The sequence below is a fragment of the Podarcis erhardii genome, assembly GCF_964252035.2.
Source record: "Podarcis erhardii genome assembly, chromosome: 9".
Taxonomy (NCBI): Eukaryota; Metazoa; Chordata; class Lepidosauria; order Squamata; family Lacertidae; genus Podarcis; species Podarcis erhardii.
In genome coordinates, this window is record NC_138512.1 from 9,825,652 (window position 1) to 9,840,368 (window position 14,717).

General features: G+C 40.0%; 1 protein-coding gene across 6 annotated transcripts in view; it reads left to right on the forward strand.

The window, feature by feature from the left end:
• Window positions 1-14,717, forward strand: part of SLIT2 (slit guidance ligand 2) — a 235,105-nt gene that overhangs the window by 122,918 nt on the left and 97,470 nt on the right. For all 6 annotated transcript variants that reach the window (XM_081876193.1, XM_081876194.1, XM_081876196.1 and 3 more), the window contains exon 5: window positions 7,388-7,459. In XM_081876193.1, the coding sequence (XP_081732319.1) occupies window positions 7,388-7,459 (72 nt within the window). The remainder of the gene's footprint in view (window positions 1-7,387; window positions 7,460-14,717) is intronic.

Genomic DNA, 14,717 nt, shown 5'->3' on the forward strand with positions numbered 1-14,717 from the left:
AATTTCCATTTATACAATTAAAATAATAGCACTCTGTGCTTTATAAAGCAAATGGCATATTCAACTGGAAGTCTTCAGTGAGTAGTAAAATATCTGCAATGCAGAACTGACTTCATTTGCAACAAACGGGTGCATTATGTGTGATTCACTAATCTGTTCCATGTACATTTTTTAATTTAAAAAATACATACAGAAATACCACTGGTGGAGTTGGGTGGGTGGGTGTAGTGCTTTGTTTCTAAAAAAAAAGTTTAGGGGTGCTCTCATTTTCCTGCTCACACTGAAATACTGCCCCCCAACAAGACCAAACTTAGATTCACAAAATGTTTTGGGGTATGCGTCCCCCTGCGTCCCCCCAGAAAAAAGCATTAGGTGGGTAGATAGGGAAAGGTAATGCCTGCTTTTCCAGAATTCACTCTTCCTCCCAACCATGGCCCCAGAGCAGCATGTGCATTAAGGTCCTTCAACGTCAACTTTAAGTGGTGCAAACTGAAGTCAAACTGTTGGAGGAGTTACAGTGGCTGCATGACTTTTCTTCTCTCTGCGCTCCTCCCAGTGGCCATTCCTTAGCCTGCAAGGGATTCCCACATGGTGGGGTTGATGTTGCCAGCCTTCATGTCGTGTTTGTAACACAGAGTTGGCCCACCAACAGGCCTGGTGCCTACAAAGGAATTTCAGAAATAGACTGGAAAGAGAAGCTGCTGAATTACAACTTATCACCAAACTCAAAACCATGGAGAAACCTGGTCTGAACAAAGACCTTGGATTCTTATCTCATTATACATGACAAAGCCATTTTTCACCTTCTCACCCCTTGCTTTTTCCTGTAAGACCTATTGCAGTCGTTAAGAGTCGTCAACAGGCTCATCACAGCTATCTGCCAATCACCCATTCCCACCACCCTTCTGAGTAATACCCCTCCCCACCTTCTCACTATATAGAAGGGTCTGGAAACTTCTGCTTCAGTGTATCTGAAGAAGTGTGCATGCACACGAAAGCTCATACCAAGAACTGACTTAGTTGGTCTTTAAGGTGCTACTGGAAGGAATTTGTTTTGTTTCATCATAGAGCACATCCTTCGGATCCTGCCATTTTCTATTCTGTAGCCAGTGTAGATGTCGCTGAGACAGGAGTGCAAACATGCTGGGAATGTGGGCATAGGAGAGCACATCTTTGTTTATGACTCTGCCCTGTGATGCCCAAAATAGCTCTGATGCAGTACATGTAGAAGACATTGAGGCAGGTGTAAGTTGCCCATGTCTCGTGGTAGTAGTGAGGTTGGCAAAAATGGTGGGACTTGACATGCTTTCTCCAGTAATCAAAGTTGTTAGGCCTTCCGCTAGTGATAGTTTAATGGTGATAGTTTAGTTTAGTGGTGATAGTTTGTTAAACTGACCTGAAAGTTTGTGTGCCACTGTACCTAAAAGTGCAAATTATTTTGTTTATTTGTCTTCTATTGGATGTTGCACATGGAAGGATATAAATTTAACCAACAAATATGCATGTTTGTATCGCCCAGTTTAGAACCTTGTGCCCTCCAAATGTTTTAAACTACAATTTTCATCTTCCACAGCCAGCTTGGCTATGCATATTGATACCTGTTTTCCCCTAGCTGCAATTTTCTTTTATTGGGTCAGTTTATACTGGAATTGCTTGTATTTTTGGTGAATTTGTATGCTCTTGTCAGGGCACAAGTGTTCAAATTGTGTAGTTCTGGATGACATGTTTCCCTCCATATTTTCATTTCATAGCTCTGAAAATAAGGACACGTTATTCCTTGCTCAGCAGTTTCTCTAAAGTATTGGATGCCATTATAGATTTATGATACAACTGATCAGAATCTGAAGAGAGGTTAAACCATGGAGGAAAAATAAAATGACCGGTAATTAAATTTGGAGAAATGTTTTCTTCGGAAAATTTATTGCCTTTAAGTAAATGTTGGTTTAGCTAATGGGGCCCGTGTAGGAAGAGGGAGAACGCTGAACCAACCTTAGATGTGCATGATAGTTATTGCACATAGCAATTTCCATTTATACAATTAAAATAATAGCACTCTGTGCTTTATAAAGCACATGGCATATTCAACTGGAAGTCTTCGGTGAGTAATAAAATATCTGCAATGCAGAACTGACTTCATTTGCAACAAACGGGTGCATTATGTGTGATTCATTAATCTGTTCCATGTACATTTTTTAATTTAAAAAATACATATAGAAATGTGCAGTGTGTGTTCACTTAAAACTTTTCTGTACTGATACAAACTATAGCATCCTGATTTAAAATACAACTATTAATTTCACAACAAAATCACCCTAATGTATAAGTTCAACCAATCTTATATAAATCCAGTAATTCTCTCTCTTTTTTTCTATACATGTTGCTATAACAAGCACTTGTTTGTAAGCTGTCAGTTCTTCTACAAAGCAATGTATGCTACATTATCCAGTAACCTGTGCAGGTGAATTGAAAATTCAGGTTATTAAATAAATCATTAATCCAAAATGCTTTCTGTTCCAGAGTTATTTACCTTTGTGTTATCTATAACTAATCACAAATTTGCTAATGCATTTCATAAAATCTTTCATGATACATGTTCTCAAAAGAAGCAAAAATAATAGTCTTTGCAAAACAGTTTGTCTGGTTTAATTACAAAACCAAACCAAGCATATTTCATCATTTTTGTTAGATTGGGTAGATTTTTACTCTGGTCTCGCTTGTGAAGTAAGAATTGATGCTGACTTTTCCTGTCAGTGACCTGCAACCATAGCACCCAAAAGCTTATTTGCCACCCACACCCTGTCTAATTGCATCCCTCTGGGAAAATTCCAAGTACAATGGTACCTCGGGTTATAGACGCTTCAGGTTACAGAGACTTCAGGTTACAGACTCCACTAACATAGAAATAGTACCTCAGGTTAAGAACGTTGCTTCAGGATAAGACAGAAATTGTGTGCTGGCAGCACGGCAGCAGCAAGAGGCCCCATTAGCTAAAGTGGTACCTCAGGTTAAGAACAGTTTCAGGTTAAAAACAGACCTCCAGATCGAATTAAGTTCTTAACCCAAGGTACCATTGTACTCCATGTTTGTGGCCTTTTCCTTGCCTATTTTGGGAGCATCTAGCCCTCTTCTTCTGTTATGCTGTCAGTTTGGGTAGTTTGAGGTGCCCCTAAAGTGATGAAAGAGTGATGAGGCAGAAGAAACTTCTAAAAGGTCTTTGGCTTCTTCCATTAGCCCATTGTTGTTGTACCATTCATTTCATTATTAATAATACATATGTATATATATTTATAATAAACAACACACAAAAGCTTATACCCAGAACAAACTTACTTGGTCTCTAAGGTGCTACTGGACAATGTTTTAATTTTTAAAATTTATTTTGACTGTGTCAGACCAACATGGCTACCTACCTGAATCTCTACTTTTGTGTTCACCTTAAATCAACTTTTGGTGTTATATCAATACTGTGGGACCCAGGACAGTGTTGTTTATATTGCACAATTTTTTATTTTTTTAATTCATTACATTTTTAAAATTATTTTATTTATTTTGATGAAAGTAGAGATGGGAGAGTTCTCTGGATCCCAGATTGCTACCCAATCTCCTAAAGGTAAAGGTAAAGGGACCCCTGACCATTAGGTCCAGTTGCGGACAAATCTGGGGTTGCGGCACTTATCTTGCTTTACTGGCTGAGGGAGCCGGTATACAGCTTCTGGGTCATGTGGCCAGCATGACTAAGCCGCTTCTGGCAAACCAGAGCAGCGCACGGAAACGCCGTTTACCTTCCCACCGGAGCAGTACCTATTTATCTACTTGCACTTTGACGTGCTTTCGAACTGCTAGGTTGGCAGGAGCAGGCACCAAGCAACGGGAGCTTAACCCATCGCAGGGATTCAAACTGCCGACCTTCTGATTGGCAAGCCCTAGGCTCCTAGTGTACCATATATTCACATGTATTCAGTAAAAGTCTGCTTTTGGGGAATTTGCAATGCTACCCTCAATATCTTTACTGGAAACTAATGTGCACACAAAGAACTGCAGTAATAGACAACCAAGAGGAAACCTGTGGATTTTCACTGTGACTTAGAAGGGAATTGTGGGTACTGAGTCCACCATACCATGTTCAAACTAATTATGACTACATAATGGGTCTCCGGCAGAACTTGTCGAACTGGGGCAATGCTCTCCCTCTGTTCAAGGGATTCAGATTGAGTTCAAAATAAGACTATTGGTCTTGTCTCTTCCTTATAGGGACTCTTTTCTTAGTGTGGTAAACAAGCAAGGGGGGAAATCCCTGTTAGAAAAGCACAGGATCTTTAGAAAACAAAACAACAACATAGCTTAGAGGCAAAGGAAGTCATTGTAGATCCATCCCACGGGACTGATTGATTTCCCCTCACTTTTCTTTCAGTTTTAGAGCTTGCTTAAGGCACTGGCTTCATCACTTGAGCATCTGAGCATCTTTCTTTAGCAACCATGGCTCATTCCCTCTGAGGGGATAAATCTGTGTCAGGGCTGTACCACTTCAGAATGTTGATGGGGGTCATATGACTGAATGTTCTTCAATAGATGAATCCCTGCACAGAGAAAGATAAAGCTGGAGAAAAACATATCTAGCCTGGCCTACACCCTTGACATAACTGCATGGTGTTTTCCGGAGTTTTTTAATGGTGCATATTTCAGCATTTGAACTCTCAACTGCACTTCAGAGAGTAAATAAAGACTCAAATAACAATGCCTTCAGCATTTAAAATCTAAAAATTAACATTGTTTAAAGATTGCCCTGGGGTTTCCTGAACAGAGTTCTTTGTTCTGTACCAGATCTCCAATAGTTATGGTGTTGTGTTAGGTCTAGTGTGACCCACGTTCAGCATCAACAATCAGACATGAAGTTCACTGGGTGATCTTAGTTCACTTGCTGTCTCTCAGTCTAACTTCCCTTACAGGTTCAGGCATTGTAGCCACGTTGGTCTGACGCAGTCAAAATAAAAAATAAGAACTGTCCAGTCGCACCTTAGACACCAACTAAGTTTGTTCTGGGTATAAGCTTTCGGGTGCATACACACTTCTTCAGATACACTGAAACAGAAGTCACCAAAACCTTATACAGTCATACCTCAGGTTAAAGTCGCTTCGGGTTAAATCTTTTCAGGTTGCGTCCTGCGGCGGCCTGGAAGTAATGGAACTAGTTACTTCTGGGTTTCGCGCATGCGCAGATGCTGAAAATGACGTCATGTGCAGAAGCAGCGAATCACGGCACGCGCAGGCGCGGGTTGCACTCGGCTCAGGATGCGAACGGAGCTCTGGAATGAATCCCGTTCGCATCCGCAGGTACCACTGTATATAGTGGGGGGGGGGGGTTTCCCTTACAGGGTTATTGTGAGGATAAACTATGGGGAGAACTATGCAGCACTCCTTTGAAGAGGGGTGAAATAAAAATTTAATAAATAATTTTAACTTGCTGTTTCAACTGCATGTCCATCACAGTTAGCAATGTGCACCTGCAACACCCAAACCAGGGTGCTCAGTGAACCTAGTCCACTGTTTTTGATTGCTCACTCTTCTCAGTGCATGAGACTGAAATTCTGTTTTTAATATGTAAACAAATAGGGGCAGGATTTGTCCTATGCCTTGTCACCTGGATAAAAAAAAATGTGAGTGTTTTAGCATCTTATACATTCTTATTTGAGAAGTAAGGACCTTTGTGTAAGACTGGATGGTAAGAGTGCATAATGCAATTAGAGCTCTGCTATAATTGTGCTGTTGTGGCCCCCCCCCAATCTTTTGGCAGTTTTAAAATTATTTTTCAGTTAATATTTTAATTTGTAAACTACCTTAAGTGCATTGGCAACATGTGATATATAAATGCATTAAATAGTGTGTTGTGTGCATACTTATATTTAAATCAAAGGTGAAGGTCAATCATATGCATATCTTATTTGGAAATAAATCCAAATAAATAGCCTTGGTGTGTTTGGAGGGTTTTGTCACCAGGTGGTGATTGATCGCCACTGTCTTTGCCTTCTGTTAAGAGTAATTTTGGAGTTTATGCATATGAAATGGAAGCATAAATGAATATTAATTATTGACATTTAATGGCACATGAATATTACTATTAAGTTAATTTGGTTTTATACAAATATTTCATCCAAAGTCATTTAATATTACGTTTTAGCTGCATTGCTGTGTTATTTAAATTTAAGTAAAGGTAAAGGGACCCTTGACATTTAAGTCCAGTCGTGAACAACACTGGGGTTGCGGCGCTCATCTTGTTTTACAGGCCGAGGGAGCGGTGTTTGTCCACTTCCACAGACAGTTTTTCCGGGTCATGTGGCCAGCATGACTAAGCTGCTTCTGGCGAAGCCAGAGCAGCACAGGAAACACCATTTACCTTCCCACCGGAGCGGTACCTATTTATCTACTTGCACTACATGCTTTCGAACTGCTAGGTTGGCAGGAGCAGGGACCGAGCAACGGGAGCTTACCCCGTCGCAGAGCCTCGAACCGCCAACATTCCGATCAGCACACCCAAACAGCACAGTGGTTTAAACCACAGCACTACCCGCGTCCCTTATTTAAATTTAAGTGAGATTAAATCACATCACTTGTCTCTTAATTTCCATGCAAGCCTAGAAACAAGTTAAACTGTACCTGTGTTGCATAGATGTTTTAGTGAAATATGTAAATTCATCAAACGGTTGACAGTCTTCTTACTAAACATTTGTTTTCACTCTTTTTAGAAAGCTTTTCCTCTTCTTTGTTTCTTTTTTCAGTAGAATACAAGCAATGGAGCTGGACACAAACATAGCTTTCCCTGGACAGAAAGACTCATCCTGTCCAGAGAAGGTTTTTGATCAAGTGGAGTTGATTCCCCCTCTCCCTATAGCCCCCAGCACCCCTCTCCCCTGCTCCACTTTTCCAGGGGGGTCCCTGGACCCTCCAGAAGAGAGTGGGTGGTGGTGCTGGGGACTACAACGAGAGAGGAAAGCAGAAGAAAGATTCTTTACTCTGCTATGGGGATCTCCCCTGAATAAAATCAGCAGTAGTGAAGTCTTGATCCAGCCCATTATAAACTCTGAGTAAATATTTTAATACAAATATTGTGAGTCTGGGGGGGAAAAAATGCTCTTCCTTTCAAACTGCAAGTCCGGCTAAGGGTTATCTGGAACGGTGTGTGTACTTTTTTTCAAAAATGAGTTCTTCATTGCTACATTTTTGAAAAGTGATTGTTTCGTTGTTGTTGATAGCAAGTCATTCATTCTAAGGTAATGTGCATAATTCAGATCTATAGTGGTCCGGATCAGCTTGAAATACCTGTTCTTAAACAGAAGTCCTTTGTATGATATAGGAATCTACCTAAGTATTTCTCTCTTTTTTTCCTCCTTAGGGACCTTAGTGAAAACCAGATTCATGCCATTCCTAGAAAGGCTTTCCGTGGAGCTGTAGACATTAAAAACCTGTAAGTATTTTTTAATTCCTTCATAATAAAAAGTTAACACCATTTCATTTATTTTATACATAAATCTATATTTGGCTATGCACTTCATTAAGTAATATATGGTGATGCCATATTACTTAAATTGGATTTAGTAACGAAAACTAAAGAATATCGCATGCTAATTTTACATCTGTGTTAATGTCTGAAATGGACTATGTCTTTCCCTGATCAAAAGTGCACTTAGTGTTTATGTTCTTAGTTGAAAATTATTTTAATTGTAAGTATTTTTAAACATTTCAACTCAACAGCATATATATTCCTTACATTAGATTTTTATTTTAAAAATAAAGGCAATGAAATTTTTAGCATTCCTGAAGAATAAAAACATGTTGCCTCAGAGTTTCCCAAACTTGGACCTCCAATTGTCTTTGGACTACGCTTCCCATCGTCCCTGATCACTGGCCTTTCTAGCTAGGGATGATGGGAGTTGTAGTAAGTAAGAAAGAAAGAAACCCTGGCCTAGGGTAACCATCTCAAAAAAGGCCACACACTGTTTTTGCAGACTTTCAAAATATAGAGAGATATATTATAGAGTTGATACTTTATTAACCAGTTACCACATTTCAAGTATTATCTCAGTTCTTCAAGCAGTTGGGCTACAACCAATCCAAGGATTTTAATATTTATTTTCTTACTGTTATTTTCTTATTTACATATATTAATGGCCTCATTTACATGATCGTATCTTGGATTTGTAAACCAAGTTATGAATGATCCTGGTGGTTCTATGGGATGCACACAACCATTTCCATTCCTTCCCTTCTCAGCACACCATAATTAAATTTTGATGTCTTCTAGCAACCACAGTTTCCCATTAGGTCCAGATCAGAAAATTATGGTTACCAGGTTCGGAACAAGCCAAGATATTAATTCATCCTAAAATTGTGGTTTTAGACCCTATATAGTTCCAAACATGGAACAGGAACTATATTTTCCTGTTTTAGATACAATGGGAAACGACATTTAATTGAAGACTTTCTTGCTCAACTGCAGAAGGGAAAGAGCGGCCCAGCTTGGCTTACTAAGACAAGAGATGCTCACCCATTCCAGGCGAATGTTCAAGCATTTCTCTGGGCTTGTTGATTTCTTAATTAATATGTGGCATGATAATTATTCACTCCCAAGGTTCTGAATTAAAAAGTGTGTGATTGAGTTACAGAAACACTTCCCTCCATTTTCTCTTAATTGGATGTAATGTGCTTTGAATATGTGAACCCTTCATCAAAACCAGTAAGACCCTTCTGGTCTTCTGAATGATGATGGTGATGATGATGATGATGATGATGATGTAGTTGTTATTGTTCTTCTTCTTAATGTTATTATTGAAAAGATCTTCGTTTTTTGTTTGGGTCTCATTTTTTCCACCTTCTTAACTACCAGCAATTGCAAAGATGCATTACATGTTTTACGCAACAATTACTTAAGCGTATATGCATGGTTAGTGATATATATGTATACTAGAAATTCAAGTGGCAGCATTTTAAACACCTGAAAGATAGATGTATAATAGATAAATAGGTACCACTCCAGCGGGAAGGTAGTTTCTGTGCGCTGCTCTGGTTCGTCAGAAGCGGCTTAGTCATGTTGGCCACATGACCTGGAAGCTGTCTGCAGACAAACGCCAGCTCCCTCAGCCAGTAAAGTGAGATGAGCACTCAACCCCAGAGTCCTCCGCAAGTGGACCTAATGGTCTGGGGTCCCTTTACCTTTTCAGGTAGATGATGCCTCCATTAAAAGCAAACGCGAATCTATTCCAGTCAATTACTGGCTGCATTGTGCTATTTTCATTTTGCCCATTATGTCTTTGAACTTACATGCCAAATGTTAAGCTATCTCCCCTACCCTCAATTATGCAAAACCACCAGTTCAAACTGTTGCATGATGAGTAGTTGCCCTTGAACTAGAGAGTAGTTCAGTTTATGTCTATGAAAATGCAGTTGAAGATCTTTCTGAATGCCTGCTATACTGCCACTATTATTTCCTGGATTGCTACTTAAGGGTCCGAGAAATTGACTAGCTGGAACACCAACCTGACTATTTTTGAACAGAACCTTTAATTCTCTCTTTACTGTGACTATCAAAGTGTGTCTTGAAATGATTCATAGTTGATACTAAAATCTATGTGAAACTTCATGAAACCAGTACCTCTGAAACTTATCAATTCTGAGTTTTTATAAAAGCGGTTAGTTGTAAATAAGTATGCAGTTAACTGTGGTCGATATGAATTGACTTTAAAATACTTGAGAAAATTTGGTAGATGCAAACGCAAATCAAAAAGGTCCATGTTAGAGCCAGTAACGAAGTTGGTGACCATATGCTCAAATGCTCTTGAGTGAAAAAGACTTGACGAGAAAAGTGGTGAGCTTGTTAGAATAGCCATTCCACAGTAACTGTGTGTGCACGTACTTAGGTGAGCATAAAGAAAAGTTGTTTCTAACATTGATCTATACAAGTTAAATTAAACTCCTGTAGCACTTCTGTTAGTGATTAAAGGAAGATCTACATCTGCTTCATGAATGTGTGCATTATCTACCTATCTGTTTATCTATCTATATAATGTATGTTTTATTACATGTATGAAATAAACAAAGTAGTTACAGAATAATCAAAACACAGCAGATTGGTTTTATCTGCTTTTGAAATCTTTGAGAGCTGCATTTACCATTTAGATATCAAAGAGATGAACCATTTCTTTTTTTATACAGTGCAAAATTGTGGGGAACAGACAATTATAAACAGAAAATTAAAGAGAACAAACCAATGGCCTGACCACCACTGATAACTAATAAGTTCATTAGGTAAAAGAAAAACCCCAAGGATGATAAGTAAATCTTAGATTTTTCCTTTCAACCTTAGCTTGACTTTGGACAGAAATGGTAATAACATTTTGTCTGCAGTATGTAGCTACAACTGGAGCGCAGAAGTATTTCTAAACACCACCCATTGATTTGAATATATAACTCTAGCAGGAGAAAGAAGTGTGAGACAGCAGGGAGTTACATGATTGAAGTGCTAATGCTTTCAGAGGAACTTAATAAAGAACCCCTGTGGTGTTTTGTGCACTCTCAACTGGGGGTGAAAAAGAGATAATATGTGTCAATATATGTGATCAGTAGTATATGTGTTTGGAAAGGGTAAATAAAGTTATTGCTTGCAGAATCCTTGAGGAAAGCTGTCACAGGTATTCTTGATAATTTCTAAAGTCTAAGGACAATTCTCTGATGCACATATATTTGAAATGAAATATTAAAGAAGCTTAATATGTTTAGATAATGAAAAATATTTACAGTAATGTTTCATAAATGAACAGAAACATTACTGTATTGCTTTGTGTTACGTAATAAAAATGAGACTCGGAGGAAGATGACGCCCACAAGGTGGGCAGACTTTATACAGCAGTTATTTTTTTTAAAAAAGGGCACAGACAATTGCTGGCGTCAAACCCCTTATGTGGATTTAGGATTTATTGGGAGGCAGGGCTATAAACATTTAACGGATCGTCACAATAGTTCAAAAAGGTACATGAAACCCATATAACCAGACTTTATGCACTTTGTGAAATGAATAAACCCCACACACAGTGATTTGCATGTGAAGATTTTCATGCATTTTAGACTGCTCCCCATGGCAATTCAGGTTTCTGTAGAGAAGATGTATGCACAAGGCTTTTTAAAAAAAGAACAAGTAGAGTTTCCCCAAGCTGGCAAATTAGAAGTAAGACTTTATTATGAACAGTTGCTATAGTCCAAGATCTCCTCTGGTGTCCATACTGCAGAAACAGTGTGTGGTACCCCTGGAGATTTCTTGAATAAGGCTTCCTGGCCCTTCATCGCACTGGTTTTTCCCTTGGTACCAAGTTCTTTCTCTCTGCTTCTATTCATTATAATACAACACTTTGCGTCTTCTTCTTCTCCTCTTGGGATAGGAGGATCTTTGCCTGCAGAGAGCCAGCTGTGGGCTCTGAGAGGCGGCTCAGCATCTGCTTTACAAGTGGTGCTATGGTAAGCCTCCGAGCCTCTTGGGCTTGCTGATCATAAGGTTGGCAGTTCGAATCTGCACAATCGCTCCCATTGCTCTGTCCCAGATCCTGCCAACCTAGCATGGTTTAGTCATGCTGACCGTATAACATGGAAAGCTGCCTGCAGACAAAGACTGGTTCCCTCAGCCTGAAAGTCAATTTTGACTGAACTTAACCATCCAGGGGTCCTTTACATGAGAATTCCATATATCCATAATTCAGATATGGTCTGAAGCTCAACATCAAACAAACAAAGATCATGGCCACTGGTCCCATCACCTCCTGGCAAATAGAAGGGGAAGAAATGGAGACAGTGAGAGATTTTACTTTCTTGGGCTCCATGATCACTGCAGATGGTGACAGCAGTCATGAAATTAAAAGACACCTGCTTCTTGGGAGAAAAGCAATGAGAAACCTAGACAGCATCTTAAAAAGCAGAGACATTACCTTGCCAGCAAAGGTCCGTATAGTTAAAGCTATGGTTTTCCCAGTATGGAAGTGAGAGCTGGACCATAAAGACGCCTGATCGCCAAAGAATTGATGCTTTTGAATTATGGCGCTGGAGGAGATTCTTGAGAGTCCCATGGACTGCAAGAAGATCAAACCTATCTATTCTGAAGGAAATCAGCCCTGAGTGCTCACTGGAAGGACAGATCGTGGAGCTGAGGCTCCATTATTTGGCCACCTCATGAGAAGAGAAGACTCCCTAGAAAAGACCCTGATGTTGGGAAAGGGGGAGGGCACAAGGAGAAGGGGACGACAGAGGACGAGATGGTTGGACAGTGTTCTCGAAGCTACCAGCATGAGTTTGACCAAACTGCAGGAGGCAGTGGAAGACAGGAGTGCCTGGCGTGCTCTGGTCCATGGGGTCACGAAGAGTTGGACACGACTAAACGACTAAACAACAACAACAAATAATTTTAACAACCTCACAATAGCTTCATTTTTAATTTTTTTTTTAAGTATTTGCATTTTTGGATAGAGAAAACATTATTTAACTGGCAGGGATCTTAAAAACACAGTCAGAAAGACATACACTACTTTCCAATAGGCCTACTAGGATCACTAAACATATTAGGAGGAAAGAGTTTGATTCTTACACCTCAGCTGTTACCATGTTATTCAATCAGACTAGTATTTTGCCTAATTTTTATTTAGTATTTGGGTTTGTTGACACTCTTAAGAATACCTTCCCTGCTGAGTAAAGGATAAGATTTGGCGATAGAAGGGGGAGGGTTTCTTCAGCCAGTGGCAACTTCTTAAATAACTTTTGCATTGATATTTTTCTCTCTGACCAGTATACTCTCAATAGCCTTTTCAAAATCAGTTGCCGCTATTCCACGCTACCTCAAAGAACATGAAACAAAGAGAAAAAACACTACATTTTAATCAGCAGTCTTGCTGCCAAGAAAATGGTTTGTGCCAAGTTTTATCCCAGAGTGAACAGGAAAAAAATGTGGGAAAGCAGCAAGTTTGAAAACTGCTATCCAGCCTCGGCTACAGCAGTGTTTGGAAGACATCATTAAAAGAAGGACCCCCCAACTTCTTCTTTTTTTCAGATGCACCTGAACTCATGCCAATTTAGGAGAAGAAATCTGCCTTTCAGCTCTTGTAGGACAAGATTTGCTCGAGTGCTTTCTGTGCCGTTAAATCTTTCCCTTTGTGTATAATATGGATGATTTAGGAGCAGCTGTGTCAGTGCTGATTTATACATTGACAGCTAAGGATAATAAGATATGGGGCCAACATACTGCTCACCCTTTTACAGATTAACCTGCAGACTGCATTAGGCAAATTTGATGGCATTAAAAGATTTTACCAATTTGTCTGGAAACAATTTCTCTTTTGTGTTGTGTCAGGGGATAACATTTCATGCCATTGTACTAATTTAAATGGCTTAGATAAATTACTCTGGAGGTTAGAGAACTGTACTGGATATATTATTTTGGCCCTTTAAAATAAAAAGCCTATTAACTAAATTGTTAAATGCCCTTAATTAGTTAAAATGGAAAGTGCCTGGGAATTTTTAAAAAAATACTCTGCAACACAAACATTGCACCAAAATGATTAACTGCAGTGTCTAGAAAATGATTGTTCTAGCAGACAAGTAACATACTGCAGTGAAGAATACAGGAAAAATAGGGAACAATACAGTGTGAAATTTTATTGTGCAAGTGAATGAGAACAGTGTAAGAGCAATACTGCACCCTTGTACTTCTTCCATTAATCCCAATGGACTGAACTCCTAGGGAGTATATTTCTGAGGGTATACAGTCCTTGATCATGCCTGCAAATACTCTTGCTTCCAGTCCTACTGCCTCTCAAGTTACAATGAAGCCTTGTAGTAAACGTAAAGGTACCCCTGACCGTTAAGTCCAGTCGCAGACACCTCTGGGGTTGCAGTGCTCACCTCGCTCTATAGGCTGAGGAAGCCAGCGTACAGCTTCCAGGTCATGTGGCCAGCATGACTAAGCCACTTCTGGCGAACCAGAGCAGTGCACGGAAACACCGTTTACCTTCCCGCCACAGCGGTACCTATTTATCTACTTGCACTTTGACGTGCTTTCGAACTGCTAGGTGGGCAGGAGCTGGAACCGAACAATGGGAGCTCACCCTGTCTTGGGGATCCAAACCACTGACCTTCTGATTGGCAAGCCCTTGGCTCTGTGGTTTAGACCACAGCGCCATCCGCGTCCCTAAGCCATGTAGAGGTAATCCCAAATTCAAGGGCTTCTTACGTACTGTAGCTCTTTAGCACTCCTGGCATGCAGCTTTCCTGCAGTCAGTTAGAAACAGGTGTTGTTCCATACAGCACTTCATATAGAACTTTATTCCTCTTTGGAGGGGTGACATGCAGGCTGCACCTGGCCCACCAAGCTGCTGCAGATCTGAGCAGGGGATAAAGTGCCCTGCCTGCTGTTTATAAGAGTGAAAGGCAGCATTTCCACCTTTCACAGAACAAAGTTGTAGTGGGGAAAGAAGCAGTGGCTTTTACTTTGCACAGAATGATCTGTGTGAAGTTAAAAGGCAGCATTTTCAGCCAGCCACAACACCAGTACTAGAATGGGGAAGCCCAGAAACACTGAGTGTGCAGAGAAAGGCGGGGGGCAGGAAAGATGGAGGAAGAGTATGCTGAGTGCCTGGATACCTGTGTATGTGTGGTGTGTTCAGGTACACACTAGCCATTCCCACTGCTTGTGT